The sequence below is a fragment of the Dipodomys spectabilis genome, unplaced genomic scaffold, assembly GCF_019054845.1.
Source record: "Dipodomys spectabilis isolate Male_0828 unplaced genomic scaffold, ASM1905484v1 ptg000455l, whole genome shotgun sequence".
In the NCBI taxonomy this organism is placed as follows: Eukaryota; Metazoa; Chordata; class Mammalia; order Rodentia; family Heteromyidae; genus Dipodomys; species Dipodomys spectabilis.
In genome coordinates, this window is record NW_024871132.1 from 354,599 (window position 1) to 377,245 (window position 22,647).

General features: G+C 45.7%; 1 protein-coding gene across 1 annotated transcript in view; it reads right to left on the bottom strand.

Annotated features, from left to right (window-relative positions):
• Tnfrsf11a (TNF receptor superfamily member 11a) overlaps positions 1-13,778 on the bottom strand; it is a 36,230-nt gene extending 22,452 nt beyond the window's left edge. The window contains exons 1-5 of the mRNA XM_042668551.1: positions 13,734-13,778; positions 9,682-9,759; positions 5,070-5,132; positions 4,301-4,382; positions 2,798-2,923 (exon numbers count right to left, since the gene is read on the bottom strand). Coding sequence (XP_042524485.1) covers positions 2,798-2,923; positions 4,301-4,382; positions 5,070-5,132; positions 9,682-9,759; positions 13,734-13,778 — 394 coding nt within the window. The remainder of the gene's footprint in view (positions 1-2,797; positions 2,924-4,300; positions 4,383-5,069; positions 5,133-9,681; positions 9,760-13,733) is intronic.
• Between the last annotated feature and the right edge of the window lie 8,869 nt (positions 13,779-22,647).

Consider the following 22,647-nt stretch of genomic DNA (forward strand, 5'->3'; position numbering starts at 1 on the left):
CAGCGGTCTTGAATTTGCTGATTTATCGCAGTCAATGAATAAAGAGAATGAACTGTATGTGCACACACGTAGAACGAAACCCTAACCGTGTTTAAAACTGACCTGGAACCCAGCTCATCTGGATTGTCCCAGTGGTCCTTGTACCAGTATATTTGTTTCTTTAAAGAGACACATTAGCCGGGCGCTGGTGGCTCACGCCTGTAATCCTAGCTACTCAGGAGGCTGAGATCTGAGGATCGCGGTTCAAAGCCAGCCCGGGCAGGAGAGACCGTGAGACTCCTATCTCCAATAAACCACCAGAAAACCGGAAGTGGCGCTGTAGCTCAATTGGTAGAGCGCTCGCCTTGAGCTGAAGAGCTGAGGGCCAGCGCCCAGGCCCAGAGTTCAAGCCCCACGACCAACAAAAAAAAAAAAAAAAAAAAAAAAAGAGACACATTAACCAGAAACTGCTTCTTCATTGTCTCAAGCTGCAGCCACGCCAGCTGGGAGGCATCATTTCCTATCCTTTTCAGGGCCAAGGGTGGTGAAATCCCACTACCCTCCCGTTCCCATTCTTCCCGCCCCGGGTGAGCTCTACAGGACCAAGGCATGGGGCATACAAGGACAAATGCCACTTTTCTGGAGTATTCTAAATATTCTGGAAAGTTCAGTAATGCCACTCAACTGTAAGTGAATATAAGGTGGTGAATAGTTTTGCCATCTTTTAAAATATTTTAGTGTATTTAGTTTTATTTGGGAGCAGACAGAATGAATCTTTATTTCCAAGAGACAGGAATGAGTCAAGGTCATTACTAAGCAATGGGAAATAAAGACTTGATCAAATACTTCTGCTCAGTGGAGTTTCCATGCTACCTTCTGCCCCCAAATCTGCCAGCTGCCCCTAACATATTAGAGACAATTACAATGTTAAAAAAAATTACTCAGTTCTTAGTTCTGCCAAGTGGGGGGAAAATTACAATGTTAAAACAACAACAAACTACTTAGTTCTTAGTTCTGCCATTGGAGGTGGGGTGGGGGGCGTTGGGGAGGGAAGGAGGGCGGGAAGCAAAGCCTTCAATGGAAGATCAATCCAGTAGCAATGAGTCTCCCTACTACTTCAACTGAAATCACTGAACAAAATGATCTGCTAAAAGCAGCAAGGGATCCTTGAGGAAAGGAGGAAAGTGATTAGGGGAAATCTGGAAGCCAGGAGCCCTCCGAAATGCCTGGGGTTGAATCAGAAGACTTAGGCCACCTGCAAGAAGTGGCCCCCATCCTGGTGCTCAAATGGTCACTAACTTCACCAGATTGAAATGCCCCAGACTCATCTAAACTTATGAGTTCATGATATCAATAGGATATTATTTTGGAGTCACAGGTGACGTTATGAGCATCTTTCCTAGAGGTGCTACTGCATGTGAGGAGAAACAAATCATGTATGAGGGATGTCTGTCTATATGAAGCATCTCAGCAAATCAGTGAGGAGAGAATGGGGGTGGGGAGATGAAGATCTCACATCCTACATATCCCAATAAAAATAGATAGAATAAGCCAGTTTCCGCCGCAGCCCCCAGAAACATAAAAAAAATTGAGCTACACAGCTATTGTGCAATTCCAACACTGCACTAAATATAGGAATGATACAATGCATGAGGGTTGTTTTGTTGTTGTTGTTGTTGTTGTTTTTAACCAAAACCAAATCAAGCCAGAATCTGATCAGCTTTCTACTTAGAGGAACCACAGGGCAGCAGAAGAATGTGTTCAAGATTTAGCTGATACATCCACAACCAGACATACAACCAGACAAACCCACACTCAAGTCCACAAGGGCAATATTGTGGGGTCTTCAACATGTAAACAGAGTAGAAGAAAAAAAAGAAAGAGAAAGGAACTTGTGAGAAGAAATTATAGTCGCTTTTTGTTTGGTTGGTTTTGTTTTTAATCTTTTTGAGATAGTCTTGTCTGTAGCCCACGCTGGCTTTAAACTCTATCTTCCTGCCTCACCCTCCCGAATGCTGGGATTACAGGAATGTTCAGCCATATCAGACCAACAAACTATAATTTAGAAACATTGAAGACAACACAAGAAAATAAGGCAATCTGGTAAGAAGATCAAACTGTAAAGCTAGTAAAACTTTTACAGTTTAGGAAAAAGCTTTACATATCAGAAGAGTAGCTCTGAGTCTTATTTCTCTCATCTGTTAACCTTGGAGAAGTCATGTAACCCAAGTCTAACTCTCCATCTTGAAAATGGGAAAAGTCCAACTATCTTACAGGGATCTGGGAGGAGCAATTGACACAGCACTGTAGGAATGTGTGTCAACTGTAAGATGTGTTCGTAATTAAACTGCAGCATAAGCATATTGTAGAACAAGAAGTTCTAAGTAAGGAATTTTTTACGGCCAGGTCCAATGGTACATACATAGAATCCTAGCTACCTAGGAGGCAGAGATCAGAAACATCAAGATTAGTGGCCAGTCAAGACAAAAAATTAGGAAGATTTCATCTCCACAAATAAACGAGGCATTCTGGTGCATGTAATCTTAGCTAGTCAGGAGGCATAATTAAGAGGATCACAGTCTAAGGCCAGCCCTACAAAAGCATGAGACCCTGTCTGAAAAATAACTTCTCCCCCCCCCAAAAGAGCATTTTAACCCAGGGCTTCAAGGACCTAAAACTACGGTCACAATCCTTTATGGACTCTTTAAAAGAAATAACACTTGTATCTGAAAACATTTACAGAATGGGAGATTTTCAGGACAAAAGATGACCTCTGTTTTCCATTCTTCCCACCCACATGCTGACATGCCTAACTCACCTGTATCACAAACTTTATGCAGCAAGCATTTATCTTCTTCATTCCAGGTCTCCAGATATTCCTCTGGGCCACAGGGCAGACATACACTGTCAGAGGTAGTAGTGCATTTAGAAGACATGTACTTTCCTTAAATTGGAAGAGGGGAGAATGCACCAATCAAAACCAACACAACAACACAAATAAAGACTGTACCAGTGATAAAAACAGGTCTAAAATGCATGGCTTGTATGTATGGCACAAGGGAAAAACACATGAGTAGCACTACCCGCCCTACAGGCTCATGGACAGTTCGGAAGTCACATACATGTGTGTTCATGACAATCACTGGAGCTTGGTTTTGTACATCCAAGAAATATCTGCAGCTGAAACACCCATAGGGTTTGGGAGTAGGAAGAGTGGTACTGGGGCTTGAATTCAGGACCAGGGCACTGAGCCACCCTTCTGGCTTTTTGGTGGTTAGAGATGAGAATGTCACAGACTTTCCTGCCAGAGATGGCTTTGAACTATCATCAGATCTCAGCCTCCTGAGTAGCTAGGATGAAAGGTGTGAGCCACCAATTCCCAACTCCCAAAGGCTCTTGTTATAAGGTGTCCTATCTTATACTAGAACAGGGAGAGCAGGGACCCTGTGGGCTGGGGCCCTGACAGTGGCCTTAGAAAGACTTGGCCACACTGCAACAGAACAGCCCTGGGAAAGAGGCAGCCAAGGGTGCGGCTCCCGGCAGGTAGGTGGAGAAGGCCTAGCAAAACGCAGGCAATTCCAGTGTGGTTATTCCCAAACAAGATTTCTGTGCCAGCAAGAGCTGCATTCCACATTTTCCCAGAGTTTGAATCATAAAGGGGCTAAAATACAGGTTTGAAAACCATGCCCTCTTAAGTTAGTATTATGTGAAATATTGTCTCAGTGTCAAATGAAAACCCGGCCTTTGAAACTGCCTTTGATTTTTAGGTGGTTTTGTCTATTGATGGAACAATTTTTGTCTTCTGCGTGTCAGTCATTATTACTTGTCTCTACTATGAAAGGTCTAACCAATTTCTTCCTTCCTTCCTTCTTTTCTTCCTCTCTTTCTCTCCCTCCTTCCCTCTCTTCCTTTCCTTCCTTTCACTTCTTCCTTCCTTTCCTTCCATTTTCCTTCCCTTCCTTCCTTCTTACCTTCCTTCCCCCTTTCTCTCTCTCTTTTTCTTTCTTTCTCTCTCTTTCTTTCTCTCTTTCTTTCTGTCTCTTTCTTTCTTTCCTATAGGACCATAAAAAGAAGAAGAAGAGGAAGAAGAGAAGAAGAAGAAGAAGAAGAAGAAGAAGAAGAAGAAGAAGAAGAAGAGGAGGAGGAGGAGGAGGAGGAGGAGGAGGAGGAGGAGGAGGAGGAGGAGGAGGAGGAGGAGGAGGAGGAGGAGGAGGAGGAGGAGGAGGAGGGGAGGAGAAAGCAGCAGCAGCCAGAGGAAGCACCCTCCATTGCTCCACTGGCAGGTGCTGGACTGTTCTGGACTGTTCTGGGATGGACATACCTGGTTCACATCTGCTACAGCACCTCCCGTGGAGCTCATACTGCCTGTCTCTGCTGCATGGAGGCGCGACCTGCAAAGTCACCTGTGAAGAGGAGTGACATGGGGCAGATATGCACATGTGCTTTACCTGAATGACGCAAAAAGCGAGCCACCAACGTACACCTCTAATAAGCATAAGAAAATACTATTAGTTGCTCACACTGTCATCTTAAAAAAATGCCACTTCACTCTTCTAGATCATTTACCCTATGAATATCTAATCCCAATCTGTCGTTTTAGCCCTGGGCTGGACATTTGTTTATATACTTAAACACATATTTTATATGGAAATGAACTCCAGGAAATAGAAACAAGAGGGGTTTTTCTTTGTTGTTGTTGTTGTTTTCTTTTCATCTTGTTTGTTTATCTGTCTTTGGGAGAGTTAGGGGGAACACAGAAATGGAGGGACCAAGGGGGAGCAAAGGCAGCAGTGGTATGCACTAGACACTGTGTTAAACTTGAACTACACAACCTGTGGGTGGGAGGGGAGGGAAAAATTGGGAGAGAGACTGAGGGAAGGCGTGACATTTTCCAAAAGGAGGGAAAAATTGGGAGAGAGATTGAGGGAAGGCGTGACATTTTCCAAAAGGAAATGTGTTCATAACTTGACTTATGCAACTGTAGCCCCTCTGTACACCACCTTTATAATAACAAGAAAAAATGTTCATAGAGATAGGGTGGATGAATGGAAATTTGCAAACTGTCCTTAGAAAATTGAAAATTGCTTTACATGAGCCCACACCAAGTGGGCTCCTTTCTCTGGGGTCAAATGGCAGCCAATATGGTGGACTCCCTGTGGTCACAGAAGCGCAGGGAGTTTATGAAGCCTCTTCTTATCATCCCAGCAGGGGATGTCAAGTTTGGTCTTTCAAATTACCTTGGCACTTTAAAAGGTGTTTAACATTGCTTACCTTCTGAAATGTTAGGCATGCAGAGAACTTTCTTTTTTAAAGGAATCTAGACACATTGCTTAAGCATCATGGGGTTCTGTGTCCTTGCTGGGCCAACAGCCTGAGTCTAATATAAAAATTAATCTTTCAACATGCTCATCTCAGTAAAATCAACCAAACCAAACAAAATGCCCAACCCCTATAATGACCAGAGAGGTGAAGGAGCACTCGCTTCACATCCCAGCCTTTTCAGTGCAACAAAAACAACAACAACAAAAACCACTATCAAAGTAAACAACAAGAATCCACAGGACCGTGGACAGGTGCTCATGTCAGAAGTGGGGCAAGGCAACAGAAGACTTGCTTGTAGCTGATGGACCATCCTGTACTCAACCCACAGGTCAAGCTCGCTGCCCGGTCCTCACACCAGCTAACAGATCTTCCTCTCAGGGAGCTGACAGGTAACTGGTGCACACACACTTGGGCAGGTGTTACCATGGAGGCAGACAGCCTGGGCCCCAGCAGGAGGCCAGGGACAGTCCCCTAAGGGGGCTGGTGAGTGACACAAAATGCTGGGTAGGGAGCTAGGGCTGGGGCTCCCTGGCCTCCTACTGGCTGGACAAGTGGGGTCAGAAACACAGTGACTCTGAGGTCCAGGAGACGGGAACTAATTGCGTTGGAGCTGTACGTGGGTATCCTGGGCCGGATGACCACTCTCTCTAGACACCTGACAACGTGTGTTGGGTGCTCCAGTGAACTCACTGGGTGACAGGGACAGCAGGGTAACGAGTCCGGTAGAAATTAGGAGGAATGACTTAGGAGAAATCAACAGTCCTCTCCCCCATGCACTACTGTTCCCTTGTTCTGAGAGGCCTTGGATTTTTTCTGGAAGGAAACGAGGCCCTTCTCAGGGTCTAGCATAGTAAAACACCGTCACAGAGGAAGATGGAGCAGAAGACAAAGGTTATCAATTGCTCTGACCCATTACGAAAGTGGCAGAGGTGTTTGTCATGTAAGTGCACGCTTGGCCTGTGTGACACACACAGAAAGGTACTTTTTAGGGGAATTTCATCAAAGGTGTGAAGCAGTCACTTAGGGATGCTGTCCAGTGCCCTTTGTCGGGTCTTGGGCTCCAGGATCATCTGACTGACCACGAGGACGGTCGCTTCCACTTCCAGGACATGGCTCTGACTCATTTAAACCACCCAACATATAACCCACACAAGGAATCACTGCTTTCCACAGAATCCTCTGTTCCAGTCTTAGATTCCTGGCCCCCTCCCCACCCCCACTTACACACACACAATGTTCCTTAAAAACCTTTCCTTTCCAAGTGCTGGTGGCTCACACCCATAATCCTAGCTACTCAGGAGGCTGAGGTCTGAGGACCCTAGGTTTGAAGCCAGCCCAAGCAGGGAAGTCTGTGAGACTCTTATCTCTAACTAGCCAGCAAAAAGCTGGAAGTGAAAGTGTGGCTCAAGTGACAGAGCACCTGCCCTGAGTGATAAATCTAAAGGATAGTACCCAGGCCTTGAGTTCAAGCCCAAGTACCAACACCAAAAACCAAAATAAAAATCTTCTCTTTCCTAAGCTTCTACCCTATTATGGCTTAACACCCAGACACGCTTTTCTTTTCCTCCACCAAAAAAAAAAAGTTGAGACGTAATTAATATACCATATATGTAACCTTTTAAAGTATAAGAACCAGTGGAGTTGGTATATTCCTACACTGGTATCTAAACATTCTAAAACTGACATGTGCACTTGACAGAGATATAAGTTTACAGGTATTTTAGAGACCAGATATTTTGCTGTTGGAAATATTCACTAGAGTGAGGCACAATGAAGTTTTATGTGCAGTTAAGGAGATTTAAGCACAAACCACTGTGTTACCTCAGTCCAATTACACCCAGAGCAAGCCTCAATACATAGGACTTAAAAGGCAACACATATCCCCACCCATGTTTAAGGCATGTGAATTGGAAGTAAAGTGTTTAAAATTCTCCATTTCTAGCTGGGTGCTATTGGCTCATACCTATAAATATAGTTACTATAAACATAGCTACAGAGCTGAGCATCCTGGTTTGAAACAAGGCCAGGCAGAAAAGTTCATGAAACTCTTATCTCCAATTAATTAGCAAAAAGCTAGAGGTGAACTGTGGCTCAAGTGGTAGAGCACTAGCCTTGAGCAGAAAAATCCAAGTAAGAGAGAGGTCCTGAGTTCAAGCCTCAGTACAAGGAAGGAAGGAAGGAAGGAAGGAAGGAAGGAAGGGAGGGAGGGAGGGAGGAAGGGAGGGAGGGAGGGAGGAAGGGAGGGAGGAAGGAAGGACAGGAGGGCAGGAGGACAGGAGGGGATAGAGGGAAGGAGGGAGGAAGGAAATGGTCAATTTTTTTGGGGAGAGGGGGGTCTTGGACTCTGGGCCTGGGCGCTGTCCCTCCACTCTTCAGCTGAAAGTGAGCGCTCTACCACTTGAGCCACAGCGCCACTTCCAGTTTTCTGGTGGTTTATTGGAGATAAGAGTCTCATGGACTTTTCCTGCCCAGGCTGGCTTTGAACCACCATCCTCAGATCTCAGCCTCCTGAATAGCTAGTATTACAGGCCCACCGGTGCCCAGCCCAATGTCTTTTATACATACAAATTCCTAGGCAAGTCTAATAAAGAACCTGGCAAGATGCCCTAAAGTTGCCTCCTCCACCTTTCTTGTGCTTGTCACTTTGTGTCTTGTGCGTGTTTGTTTCAGGATAATGTTTCTTTTCACAGATGACAGAATCTACCAGAATAAGCATGTCTATAGTCAGTGTAAAGGAAGGAAAAAAGAGAACATAACTTGTAAAGAAAATGATGTGTGTGTGTGTGTGTGTGTGTGTGTTAAGAAACGTGTATGGATTTATAGCCCCTTACAAGGCCAGGTTGGGTCTTAGTCTGAAAACCATAAACCGAAGAAACATACATTTCTGCCAGAGAGATTAGTGAATCTGTATATAGAATCCTGTGGGGAAGGTTGGCTTAAACATCTAGTTTCATGCTGCTAAATCAGCCCAGCTGTAAGGAAAGTCATTATGGTTTCTATAATTACTTTTTCACTCCAGTGAAAATTCACCCTGACACAGAACAAAGCAGAGGCTTGGTCCTCTCTGTCAAGTTAAGAGGGAAAGACCTGCACTTGGAAGTTCAATGGGGGATTTTCCCATAGACTTCTTTTGTAAAATGTTCTCCATGCGTCTATTTAAGAATGGGGCTATAATTTCTGAGACGATAGCATCAAATTTCTGAACCTTACAGAACTGAACAAAGTGCTTTTTGTTAAGAAAGGAGGTATCAAATGTGGAAATAACACTTAGTATAAGTCTTTTTTTTTTTAATGCATCCTTGCAGAAAGTCCCTCTGGGGGCTGTTCCTTTCCAGAAAGCAAGACAAAGAAATGACAAGAGACCAATGTGTGCTGAACGTTACAACTGATACCAGCCCTTACTTTGCTGAGCTCACACTACGAAATGATTTCTCACTCAAGTACTTTGTCGTTACAAGTAAATAAACAGCAAACAAATGAAAGGCAGCCTGAATGATTAGAGTTGCCTGCAAACAGACACGCTTGCTTCTTTCACTGTCTATTTTCTTAGTCAACTGAGAAGACACTCCAGAGAGCAGACAGAAGAGTCTCCCTCTCGCACACCTTTCAGTCAATGTGTCAAAACACACATCCTGCACTGAAGGCATGACTCAAGCGTAGAGCACCTGCCCAGCAAGTAAAGGCCTTGAATTCAAACCTAGTATACCAAAACAACAAACAAACAAAAGCCAATTAAAAACAACAAACAAAACAGGTCCTTCCAATTGTGCTGTTCTGGGAGAGCTTTTCAGGTTCCTTCTTCGCTGCTTTTCTCCAAAAAGAGAGCAAGTACTCTTTTCTATTTTATGTAGATCTTTCCTTTCCTTTCTTTCCCCTTCCTTTTCTCTTTCCCTTTCCCCTTCCTCTCTCCCTCCTTTCCTTCCTTCCTTCTTTTCATGCTTTCTTTCTCCCTTCCTTCCTTCCTTCTTTTCTTCCTTCCATCCTTCCTTTCTCTCTCTTTCCTTCCCTTCCCTTCTACTTCTCCCTCCCTCCTCTTTTCCCTTTCTTCCTAATTTGTACTAGGAATGGTGGGAAATACATCAGTAAACACTTTGCATACACTCCACCCCAGCCGGTGTTCTGCTCTTGCCTACCCACAGTCATATGCCTGTAGATGGAAGGACACCCAGCCATACACGCGGCCCACCTCCATCAAATACTTCATCCCACTGTGTTCATCCCACTATGTTCAGTTTCAGATTGGAAATGACGCAGCATCAGCAGGTGGAGATTCTCCATAAATACTAGCATTGTGTTTCCTCATTTGGAAGCTAAGGACCTTTCTAGTAGGTTGTGGGAGATGTCAGTAATCTGCTACATCTACGTCCCTCACCCAATCACCTGTACTCCATAGAGAGGGATATTCATGTACACATGGAATAGACTTTGTAAGAATAAATTACTAAGACCAATCATTCCCTGAGAGGACAAAGGGAAAACATAGTCATCAGAAATGGGCAAAAGAAGCCCCTGAAGATCTGAGAGTTTTCCTAACTATGCCACCTTTATTATTATTATTATTAATTATTTACATTACTAGGGTTTGAACTCAGGGACTTGTGCTTGCCAGAAGCCATGGCTGTAGCCCTTTTTTGCATTAGTTACTTTCAGATAAGTTCTCCTGGTTTTGCCTAGGCTGGTCTCTGACCATGATCCTCTTACTTCCGCCTCCTCTGTAGCTGAGATTACAGGTGTGTGCCACTGCACTGGTCCCTTCTTTCCTTTTAACCTAGCCATGGCAAACAAGGGCTGCACGGTGGGGCATTCTGGCAGCACAGATGGAGGAGGGGCTCAGCTTTTTGAAAAGCAAGCCCAGTTTCAACCAAGAGGTAGTCTCTTGTGGAACTGGGACAGTAACAAGTGCTTCTGCGATCCTTTCTTCCTAAGTGGTCCGAGTCATTCTGTGGTTTTCCATCTGGGCTTCAGCTGGTTAGATGAGCCACGCCTGGGTGTGGGCAGATAGGTTACTCACAATGTCTGCAGCTGAAGCAGCTCTAGATTGTATCTATCAGTGACTTCTGTTAATTAGGCCGAATGCCCATCTAGACACTCTCATTTTAAACAAAATACAGCCAGAATTGCAATTTTATAAAATTTAGAGGACATAGAAACAAGTGTTTTGTACAAATCCAAACTCCATTTCATGCTTCAGAGCAACACTACATAGACACATGAGGAAATGTATGTTATAAATTAAAAATACAACCAGACACACTGGCTCATGCCTGTAATCCTAGCTACTAGGAGGCAGAGAATGGGAGAATCACAGTTCTAGGCCAGCCTCAGCCAAAAGTTCATGAGATGTCATCTCCATGGAAGAAACTGGGTACGGTGGTGTGTGGTGTCTCTCATTCCAGCTAGGAAGAGAAGTATAAATAGAGTGGTGTGGTCTAGCCTGACCTGGACAAAGTGAGACTCTATCTAAAAAACAATCCAAACAAAAAGAGCTAGGTTGTATGGCTAGGCACTGGTGGCTCATACCTGTAATCCTAGCTACTCAGGAGGCTGAGATCTGAGGATTCCAGTTTGAAGCCAGCCCAGGCAAGAAAGACTCCATGAGATTCTTATCTCCAATTAACCACTCAAAAACCAGAAGTGGAGCTGTGGCTCAAAGTGGTAGAGCACTAGTCGAGCAAAAGAGCTCAGAGATGGTACCCAGGCCCGGAGTTCAAGCCCCATGACTGAAAAACAAACAAACAAAAACTTAAGAGCTGGGTTGTGCTCAAGTGGTGGGAGATCTATCTATCAAGTACAGAGGTCCTAAGTTTGAATCACAATACCATGAGGGGGGAAAAATCTTAAAGCTAGAAATGGAAAATGGAATAGGGGAGAAAATCTGGGATGGCCTCAGCTCCCCAATGTGCCACTTGGCACAGCCCCGAGGGTAAGTTTATCCCACCTGGGAGACAGTGAGCTACAGAATTTGTGGGAAACCCAGAGAGCCAAGGTTATACAGAGCCAGGCACAGGGAATGAGCCACTGCAGAGAGAGGCTTGCCATTCATTTAAAAAACACACTGTGATGCATATCCTGAACAAGAATCCTTCTGCAAGAATTGTGGTCCAAACACCGGCAAGTGGGAGGTCAGACATTCAAAAGCCCAGTACAGTCAAAGTGAAGCTCTAGTATTTGTGGTGAATTCAACATGAAGAGAGATGTGTGTTTGCCGGAGGGGGTTAGGAAGTTAGAGATTACATTGTGGTCAGCATGAAGTGGACATTCTGAAGAGAATTCTGGTCCTTAAAAACACTGTTACTAGCCTGCTACTAAAGGATTGTGGGGGTTCTGAAATACCTTTTGTGAACAAATTTCTGTCCAATTATAGATCATGCAAACCTTCAACTTGAAGGCATTCATTCCATATGGTCAACTCTACTGGGGCCATTGAAAATGACAAATATGTAGCAACTGCTCCCCCTCCCCCACATATATATATATATATATATATATATATATATATGCATATATATGTACATACAACACACACACACACACACACACAGACATATGGTCTCTCCCCAAAGGGGATTGGGAGTCAGTTGACTTGACTGTAAAACATAGAGTAAGACCAGTCTTTCCTTTTCCCAAGTCAGTCACCCTTTTCTCAGAGAACATTTTTCCTCATAAGAGAGGGTAGAAGACACAGTTTGGTCTAGTCTGAAGTTTACCACCAAAGATTGTCCACCTCTTTCAACAGCTCTGATGTCATCACGGCACCCAGGACATTTTCACCACACTCCCTTTCACCATTCTACTGGAAGTTTTGGCTGGGAGCAAGACTAAAAGCCAGACCTGTCCTTGTCGTCTCTACGCTTTGACTAACAAGGGGCCATAGGCCTTGAACTGAGGAGGAAAGCAAGGTAGTGGATAGAGCTGTGCACAACAGTCCAAGCACTGGAAAGATCCAAATTGGGGCCATAGGCCTTGAACTGAAGAGGAAAGCAAGGTAGTGGATAGAGCTGTGTACAACAGTCCAAGCACTGGAAAGATCCAAGTTCCAGCCAGGCACAGCACTGTGTGACTGTAGTCCCAGTGCTTGGAAGGCTGAACCAGGAAGGTTGTGAGTTTGAGGTCAGCCTGGAGTATGCAATGAGACCCTGTATCCAAAAGATGACAGGGAGGGAGGGTTTGAGGCATAGCTCAGGTTGTAGAGTGATTATCTGAATGAGGAGTCTCTGGTAAGCAGTGGGCCTGGGTTTGACCTCTAGTAGGGGTTGGGGGCGAGGCTGGGGAGCAGATTCCAAGTTCTACTAAATCCTTGGTTGAGTCTAGGTTGCCCTACACAGGATAAGGAGCTTAGCCCAGGCACCTGAGCCTAGTGTCCCAATCTTTCTCAGCTCAGATAGGCTGGGTCTGGGGAGGAAGGGCAGGCTGATAGGGCACCACAGGGAGAAGTGGAAGGAAGAGCACTTGGGCAGCTGGAGGGGAGAAAGCAATGCGGAAAGCCACAGGAAGGTGCAGGGCCCAGAGTCAGGCCTGGAGCCAGGTGTGTGCTGATGGAGAGGCAGGATACTTCCGGCCTTCCAGGAAGGGCAGTGAGGTGGCTGTGGGAGAAAGGGACAGTCTTTTCCTTTTCACAACCCATAATCTATATTGTAAAGGCGGATGGACAAGAACAGAGAGAGATCTCATGGGAGGAATGGAGAGCAAAGATGCTGTAGGAAATGTTGGTGCTGCAGCAATACTGATGGTGGAGAAATCTTCATTCCTCAGACGTGTGGAATCACACAGCATTTGTCCTTTGGTGTCTGGCTTCTTTCACTCAGCGTAACATCTTCAAGGTTCCTCCATATTGTAGCATAGGCCAGAATTCCATTCATCTTTATGAATAGTATTCCACGGTGTCCATGTTTTGGTTATAAAACAGGATTGTTTGACTCATACTATAATGGATACTGGCATGGGCATATTTCAGTTCCAACATTGTTTCCTATGGCATTTTTACCTCCAGTGCATGTTCTAGTTTCTTGACCTCCTCAACGACAAGTGTTAGGTTCTGCCACTGTTGTTTTTCATGGTCACAATGGGTGTGAAGTCTGTCAACTATGGTTCTGACTCGTGTTTCTGTCAAGACTCATGGTGTTTAGCAAGTTTTCGTACATATTGCCCTCTGCGTGTTTTCTTTGCAGGAATATCTGTTGAAGTCTTCACTTATTTTGTTTGGGAAGATTTCTTTTGGCCTGGACCTGCTCACGGGTCATAATTTAGGTACTGACAGTGCTGACTGGAGATCTGGGACTTGAGCTTGCTTTCATCGTCTGCGAGGAGCCCGGGCGAGCTGGAACTGACAGGAGTGGACTCCTCCATGACAGCAAGCTACTAGGAGAGAGTGGTCCCTGCTCCCTCGTGGGTCTCGTGCTTCTTCCCTGGCTGTGGGCCACCCCAAAACTTACTAGATGCTCGCTTCTCTTGGGCACACTTCGGCTATGTGATACCATCGGTCATGTTGTGGTGCTAGCACCATGCTGTTTTCTGTCAAAGAAAACCTTTTTTTTTTTAAGTAAAGCACCTACCTTTTCATATTTTGTTGTAGTAATATAAAATGGACTAAGGCAATTGTCCATGCTCTGTGTGTGTGTGTGTGTGTGTATAAAACAAATACACATGAAATAGAATTTATCATCGCAATCACTTTGCAAAATATTTTTGGAGTAGATATACTTAAAAAAATACCTATTTAGGGCAAGTTTGATTCAAGGAAAACAAACTTCTAAACACTGAGTTAACAATGTCCTATTTGAAGTTGTACTATATTCTCCACGTCGATTTAGCAAACATTAAACAATTGGCTTTAGATACTGCCTTCAAAGTTGCTGTTTATTGAGCCCATCAGCATTTTCCCCCTAACCAATTCCACAGATGTCCTTTATAGAAAGAGAGTGCAGCATCCCTCAGACAGGAGCTTACCAAAGTCCTATTGATCTTTGCCCAATTTTGCAACTCTCCCCTGTTCCACAATGCACTTATTACCTCTGCTCCTTGAAAAGAAAACACAACAGCCCAGAGAAGAAGATGAGATGACTTTGTATTTCAAAACTTTCTTTGTCTCAAAGAGAAAAAGGATGAAAAAAAGTGGGCAGCTGTGAGCTACTGGAAAAGAAAAGGTGCCAGGGCGTGCTGTTTGCTAAGCACGGTGATTCGGAAGGCCTTGGCTGGCCCAGCCCGGCTCCCTGCATTGCCCGGCCCCAGCCAGCGTGCCTTCCTTCTCCCAGTGCCAGCCAGCCTTCTTATTTCTAGCCATTCTTGGATTTATTTTCTTTAATTGCTCATTCATTTGACATAAGAATTGCTTTCTCTTCTTTTCTGTGGTATACATCAGTATCTTCCATGCTTGGCTTCCAAGAGCTTCTCAGTTACCTGGAGGGCAAGGACCCTTCCAGACTCTTCCCCCGTTCAGAGGATGCACCAAGTTGGTATGGTCATAAAGTGAATCCCCCAAAGTGGCCAAAGAAGGAACTGTCCACACTCCTCTACCTCCCCTCATGGAGCTTTGCTGACATGAAGTTCTATAGGTCTGGGGGCCTAAGACTGTAATAACTACACACACACACACACACACACACAGCCAGTACTAGGGCTTGAACTCAAAGCCTGGGTGCTGTCCCTTAGCTCTTTCACTCCACACTGGCACTCTACCACTTGAATCAACCTCCTAGGCCTGGAACACATGCCAGCCCCTGTCCCTGCATTTCCTCCAGCAATTGTGTGGTCCTCATCAACCTTCCAGGCTCAGATCAGCTACTACACTAAGTTTGAAATTGCTGAGTTCTGGCCTCAGAACACACACACACACACACACACACACACACACACACACACTTTTCCCCTCACTGGATCCAGACACCATTAACATTAGATGGAGCCACAGAAGAATCCACCGCCGCGATGAGACACTTACTAAGTATCAGCAGTAGTGTGCTAGAGTAGTGTGCATATGTGCACCCTCACCGGTCAGGGGGAGCAAGCTGCTCAGAAGCTAGGGAGCTGAGGACTGGACCTGGGCTGGGCTGGTAGTGAATGCCCAGGTCCTAAGTTTATGGTAAGCTCTCTGTTTTTTTCAAAGACCCATGGTGATTTTATAGCTTCCCTTTCTAGAAGACTTACAAGAGTTTCCTACTTGTACTCAATCAAAGGCACACCCTAAGCACCAAGGGGGAAATATTTTACCAATCTGGGGCAAAATCAGAGACAGCCTGGAGATAAGCAACTGCAAAATGGAGATCAGAAATGTCTTTCCAGGCTTGAAGGTTTTTTTCCAGGGGGACAAAAGAAGGAGGCTGCTGGCCAGCACACATAACAGTGGCTTAGGTCTCTTTATGTTTACTAGAGAGGGGCTGTGTGACGGCTCACACACTTTTTTTGTCCTGGGGCTTGAACTCTGGGCCTGGGTGCTGTCCCTCAGCGCTTCAGCTCAAGGCTAGCGCTCTACCACTTGAGCCACAGCACCACTTCTGGTTTTCTGAGTGGTTTATTGGAGACAAGAGTATCACAGGTTTTCCTGTCCAGGCTGGCTTTGAAGTGTGATCCTCAGATCTCAGCCTCCTGAGTAGCTAGGATTATAGGCATGAGCCACTGGCGCCCGGCTTCACGTTTTCATTTTTAAACCTTTTGAACATTGGAAATCAATGGGTTTCGGGTTCATGTCTACGTGTGGACAATTATATCCAGTGTGGACTGGATAATTATATCGTGTGGACTGGATATAATTGTCCTTATCGAGGGGCCTGTGTTTAGCTTTTGTTCACTGATCCTTAGTGCAACTACATTGTCATTGTCACCCATCTTACTGCCAGCAAAGCTGCAGATGGATATGACCAGAAGCTTCTCTGTGTTCTGACTCCCTCCCTTACCTGACTTCCTCTCCAGCTGCTTAAGAGGGTGTCTTTCAAGGAATTGAAACCACTGTCAGTAATGGAAAGTGATTCTGATATGTATCACAGTGATGACATCAACGGTATTAAGAGCAGCAGCTCCAGAACCGTGAACAGTGTCATTCACCTCACAAACTTGGGAGGCCACACATTTCAGCTTTGACGGAAGGTCAGGGCACACGTGCTCACCCCAGGCCGGTGCTGGGCAGGCAGGGGGAGTGGGAGGAGGGAATGCCACTCTCTGGGGGCAGCACTGTGTGCTTCTGACGGGGAGTCGGAGGCGCCGCTGCCTCAGGAAATGGCAGATGGTTCAGTAAGTCACATTCCTCCTGAGTCAGGGACGGATGGCATGCAGGTTCTAAAGGTGCTCTGGGTGCCTGCCTTTGATCTCTAGAGGCCTTTACAGTTCTACTAAACAATTCTTCTAGAAAGTTCTCAATGAACAAAAGAGGATGTCACAGACCCCACAAATACAGACTGGCTCAGAGTCTTCCAAAACAGACAGCTTCCTTCCTTCCCAGCATTCCTGAAGACCTCTCTGTCTATGCCCTCTGCCCGTCAAGGAGCAATTGGACCACAGTTGTTCATGATTAAAATCGAGGCCCCCACAACAGACGCCTGGGAGGCGCTGCTCCATCTCCGCCTCTTGCGGGCTAGGAAGTCTGGGAGAATGTCTTAGCCTCTCCGTGCCTCTGTTTCCTTAACTTCCCAAGGAGGGAGAAGAAGTACCTAACACAAACTGGACACACAGGAAAGATCTGAGGAACAATCCGTGCTTTCGATGTTAATTGTATCCAGTTGTTAACACAGAGCTGTGCTCAGAGCCTTGGGGTGGAATCCCAAGGTCTTGACCTTCATCAAAGTCACCTGGAAACCAGCACTGCTAGTTCAAAGCCAGCCCAGGAGTCAAATTAACCAGCAAAATTAACCAGTCTAATTAACCAGCAAAAAGCTGGAGTAGAGATGTGACTTATGTGGTAGAGCACTAGCCTTGAGTGGAAAAAGCCAACAGTAGAAGGCTTTGAGTTCAAGCCCCAGTACTGGCACACACACAAAGCTACTGAGAGTTTAAGGATGGTATGAACAACCTGCGGGGGGTGGAAGGGGGTTGGGAAGTAATGGGTTGCCAATCTTCAATACGATAAAGATCAGAATTACAGACATTTAATGACCTGTCTTCACCCTGATTAAAGAACAACTTTGAGGAAGTGGGATCAAACTGGCGTGTTAGATTTAGGTCTGCTTGTGAGCATGCATGAGTGTGTGTGTGTGTGTGTGTGTGTGTGCATGCCAATACTGGAGCTTGATCTCTAGGCCTGGGCAATGTCCCTGAGCTTTTTTGCTCAAGGCTAGTGTTCTATTACTTGAGTCACAGTTCCACTTCCAGCTTTTTGGTGGTTACTCAAAGATAAGCGTTTCATAGACTTTCCTGCTTGGGCTGGCTTCAAACCCCAGTCCTCAGATCTGAGCCTCCTGAGTAGCTTGGGAAGTAGCAGGATGTAGTTTCATAAAAATGCTACAGTCAACATCCTCATGCCTCTTCTTTCATGCACTAATATGTTAAAATTCTAGTAGTGGGCGGAAGTGGCTCTTGCATCCTCAACGCTGAACAGGAAATGTAATCAGTTCTTATTACTCTGCTGAACTGAAGGGGTATTTTGGGTAGTTGATTGGAGACCTGGTAGCTAGCCTTTGCTCAGGCCAGACACAGCTCCATATCACCTGCTGGTTTCGGATCTGGGGGGAATGGAAGGAGTAAGGGGGGCGGGACTAAGAAAAAGGGAAATACTCCTGTTAGGCAATAATGACCTGCCAGGAAAACATGTCACACAAGCGAGTTTTGCCAGGATTTGTGTCCAATATAAACACTGCTTCTTTGGGGTCAGGTGACCTATCTGAGGCCAGTATGGGGAGACCAGGGGTCGGGTCACACCTGCTGTGATGCTGGACCCCTTGGGAATCTCCTGCTGTTGATCACTTCAGTGAGTTTCAGAGCTCTGCTTCCATGTGCAGTTCCAGGACAGCCCCAGTAAGGAAATGGCTCTCAAACATTCCAGAGCACACAAATATCCTGCCTGGGCCAGTGCCCTGGGGCTTTAGCTTGTTTACCTCTGAAGAACTGCATCTCTACCTCCTGAGAAGTAAGTCTGAAGATATTGGGGTTCAATCACATGAACTTCATATCCTCTCTCTCCCTCTCCCTTTCCTTTCTCTCTCTCTCTATTTTTTTTGGAGAAAATGCCATTCTTAATTTGAACAACACTGGTCAGACAAAAGATAGTAATTTCCTTAGTTATGTTGTGGGAAATAGAATCCTAATGGTCAGATGATAGACCTGTACCATAATAAAACTGACATGTTGAAGTGAAACTCCTTCGTACAACTAAAGATAATTTTTAAAATTTAAACAATAATAGTTACAGTATGAACTAATAGGCCTAACAGCAGTGTGGTTTTCACCTGTCTTGGCTACCTGCCCTGCTTCTGAAACTGTCCCTGAAGTGAGCTTCTCTTCTTAGTATTGCCTTGACCTGATTTGCGCCTTTTCTAGCTCTTCCCTGACCAATGCAGTGGCCTCCTTCAGTCCAGCTCCACCCTGGCCACGCCTCCTTTAACACGCAAATCTGATCAGGTCCCTCAGTTCTCACCCAGCAGCGAGATCATATCTGAACTATTTTGCTCACACCAAAAGCCTTGAGTGCTGGCTTCTGCCTTCCTCTCCTCCATATTAGAGGCCAAGCAAGCTCTCTAAGGAAGAGAACTGTATGAGGGCCCTCCCCCGAGACCTACTACTGACCGCTCCAGAAGCAGCCCTCCCAGCGCGAGCGCGCACACACACACACACACACACACACACACACATACACACACACACCTCTTGTCCCTCTGTAGTGCTTTTGATATGCACAAGGAAAGGAAGACAGGGAAGTCTGTCCCTGTAGTAATCTCCTTGCCTGCATGGGGCTGAACCTTCAATCTCCTGACAGGGGCTGTGGCCCTGAGACTCTGTCTCCTGCCTATCGCTGTGTTGTGCAGTGTTGGACTTGTGACAATAAAGAACACACGTAACACAAATTTGGGTTTGTCGCTCCATATTGAATATCCTTTCCTGCATGATCAGACTGAAGGTTTGTAAGAGGCACCTTAAAAGGTTTGTAAGAGGCAACCTAGCTTTTGCTGGGGCCTGTACATGAAACTAAAAGTCTCCCCCAGCTTTGTGTCTGTGCTATGATCTATGCTCTTCTCTGTGCCATTGCTTCGTGATCACCTGGTTTGCAGGAGGTTCAAGTAAGCATCTGGTGTGGAAAGCAAACTGCCCCTCAAACAGGCTTTGATTCCTTCCTGTCAAACTTTCAAAAGCCACTGTGTTTCTGTCCTGTTGCAGTAACAAAGTGACCACTTCTCCAAAATTCTTCCCAGGACACATTGAGCTAATGGTCAAGCAGGCGTCATACCCATGACGTAGGGCTGGTCTATCTCTGCACACCTTTCTCATCCACTATCCCCAATTGGCCCTGTTCAGCCTGAAGCCATTGTCTGCACCCCTGAAGCTGGCTGGAGCTGTCCCCAGTGCTGTCTCCCCACGGCTGCCAAGGAATCATTCTCCTTTCTCTGCCCTTCCCCATGTCTCTTTATTGGCCTATAGGCAAGTGGCTGGGCCTCAATTGGGACTCCAAGACTTTGGGCCTGGGGTCTCAAAGCCTGTTTTAGGTCTATGGCAGTAGAAAAACAAATACAGATATAAAGTTGTTAACACAGCCAGGAAGAAGGAGCTTCTGCCTGCTAACTTCTATCCCGTGGGGCATCTTGTGACAGTGTGCCATTGGAACTCAGTGGCATGGGACAGCAATGCTGAGTGGGGGAGGGGAATCCCTGGCAGGAAAAAGAGTCTGAGCATCTTTCAGCATCTGGACAGAAGACGCTAGCAGTATGTAGCCTCCCTCAATGCCCACAGGGCTCCCAGCCTCAAAAGCTCACTAGGAACTTCAGAGGGACCCAGGCTGTTAGTGGAAGCCCATGGCTACTTCTTGCTTTTGGGAGGGCTCAGTGTTTGGGAACCGGGAAGATGAGCTGAACCCTTTCTAGGGGTAGAGTCTAGAGAAAGCCCATACGAAGCACCTGAGGGAAACACAGAAATGAAAGGTGCTTGGAGGAAAAATCACCTGCCAAGCCTGATGGGTGGTTTATCCCTGTCGTCATATTTTATAAACATTTTTTTTTTTGGTTCTGGTAGTGGGGCTTGAACTCAAGGCCTCGCTCTCTCACTTGGCTGTTTAGCTCAAGGATGGTGCTCTAGTACTTGAACCACATCTCTGCTTCCAGCTTTGTGCTGGTCAGTTGGAGATAAGAATCACAGCTTTGTCTGCCCAGCATGAACTTCGTCTGTTCAAACACTACTCCATGTCAAAAGGTAGAATGGTTTCTTCCATTTTGCAATGGGTCTCTTTGGATGGATGTCAGGTAAAGGAGCACAGCAGGCCAAGTGTTGGTTCATGCTGGTAGTCCTAGCTAATCAGAAGGCTGAGATATGAGGGCCTCGGTTTAAAGCTGGCCCTGTCAGAAAAGTTGGCAAGACTCTTATCTCTGACTAACCACTGAAAAAGCCAAGAAGTGGAGCTGTGGCTCAGGTAGTTGAGTCTCAGCCAAAGAAGAGGGTAAAACCTTGAATTGAAGGCCTAATACCAGCACACACACACACAATCACCTGCCAGGCACAAGCCTTCCTCTTCCAGGAAGAGGAAATACATGGAGATGGAGCCAGCAACCTGTGGGCTTAGAAGCAGGTCTACAGAGATAGGCCAACCGCTCTCCCGGGCAGCCACCGAGCCAGCCAAGAGACCTCAACAAAAGCATCAACCACGTAGACTGAGGACCATCAGGTGCAGAACACAGCTTTATATCAGCCCCAAACAACAACAAAAAAGTCCAGACAGCATTTCTAGAATCTATTCTATATCACATGGGAGAAACATGAATGTTTTTTTCCCCCATGAATTCCCAAAATAGGAAAATACAATGAGGGAAAATTTCAAATCCTGCCATGGCAGCTAAAGTTCACACTACCCCTTCTTAAAAACAACACCCTGTTTAAAGGAGCCACGTCTGTCTGGAACTCCCCTTTCCATGGCCCCATAAAATACTGATTTATCGACCTTCAGACACACATCTTTATTGTTCCAGCTTTCCCGGTGTAAGAACCACTGGTAGATAACTGAAAAAGCAAATTCATAGTTCCTTATCAACATGGAGAATGTGTTCCTAGTACAGATTTGCCATGGGAGGGGAAGTGATGGATAGGAAACGAGAAGAGAGGCATCTGAAATGCTTATCAGCACACTGAACTCAAAGGCCACCTGTCTGTCTCTGGAATTAATCTAGATCCAAGCCTCCCTTGGAGGATGAGATGCTGTGGCAAGAAGAAAGATGCAGTGGGCATCCACCTACCCACAAGCTTGAGCCCCACCCTGGGGATTTCCTCTGAGGGGGTCTCCCCATAGGCCTTTCCAGGGTCCTGACACCTACCTTTTTCTTACTAGTGTGCCTGGGAAGAAGCCATCTCAGTAAGGGTCATGCAGGCGTTATCTCACAACTATTAAAGTTTACTGCCCCGTCTGTGTGGTGGAGTTTCCTGCATTTAGAACTTCACGCTCTCTGTAAGGTCATAAATATTATGTGGTTTCTTTCTGGCAAGATTCCTTTATGTCTGCGCCACTCATACCATCCTCTTGACCTAGAAGGCTTTCTGCTTCACCCACCTCTTGGACCCTTGGTTTCATACTCATCTTTCAAAGACCTTTCAAGATACCTCTTCCTCCAAAGCCCAACTTTACTTGCTCCCTCCTTCCTCTGCTGTTCCTGTACTTTATTTTCCTTGCTTCTTTATTATCAATCCTCTCCACTAGACGGTGGCCTATGACGACACATCTAGGTCCCCATCCTGTTTCTCACCCACACAACGATTTACATACTGTAAATATACCTTGTCCTGGGAAGGAAGGCATCTGACCTTAGGTTGTAGAGTATGTCAATTACCTTGGTGAAGAGTGTGCATCTGTATTTTTTTCCTTGAATAACAAGTGGGATTATCAATATAAAAACACAAGACTTGGATTGAGAATGTGGCTTGGTGGTAGAGTGCTTGCCTAGAATGCCTGTAGTCCTGAATTTGATTCCTCAGTACCAAATAAAGGCCGGAAGTGGTGCTGTGGCTCAAGTGATACAATGCTAGCCTTGAGCAAAAGATGCTCAGGGACAGTGCCCAGGCCCTGAGTCCAAGCCCCAGGACTGGCCAAAACAACAACAACAAAAAGCAAACAAAACCCAAAAACCCACACAAGAATTTGCTCAGTGCTAGTGACTCATACCTGTAATCATAGCTACTCAGAAGGCTGACACCTGAGGATCCTAATTCAAATCCAGCTCTGGCAGGAAAGTC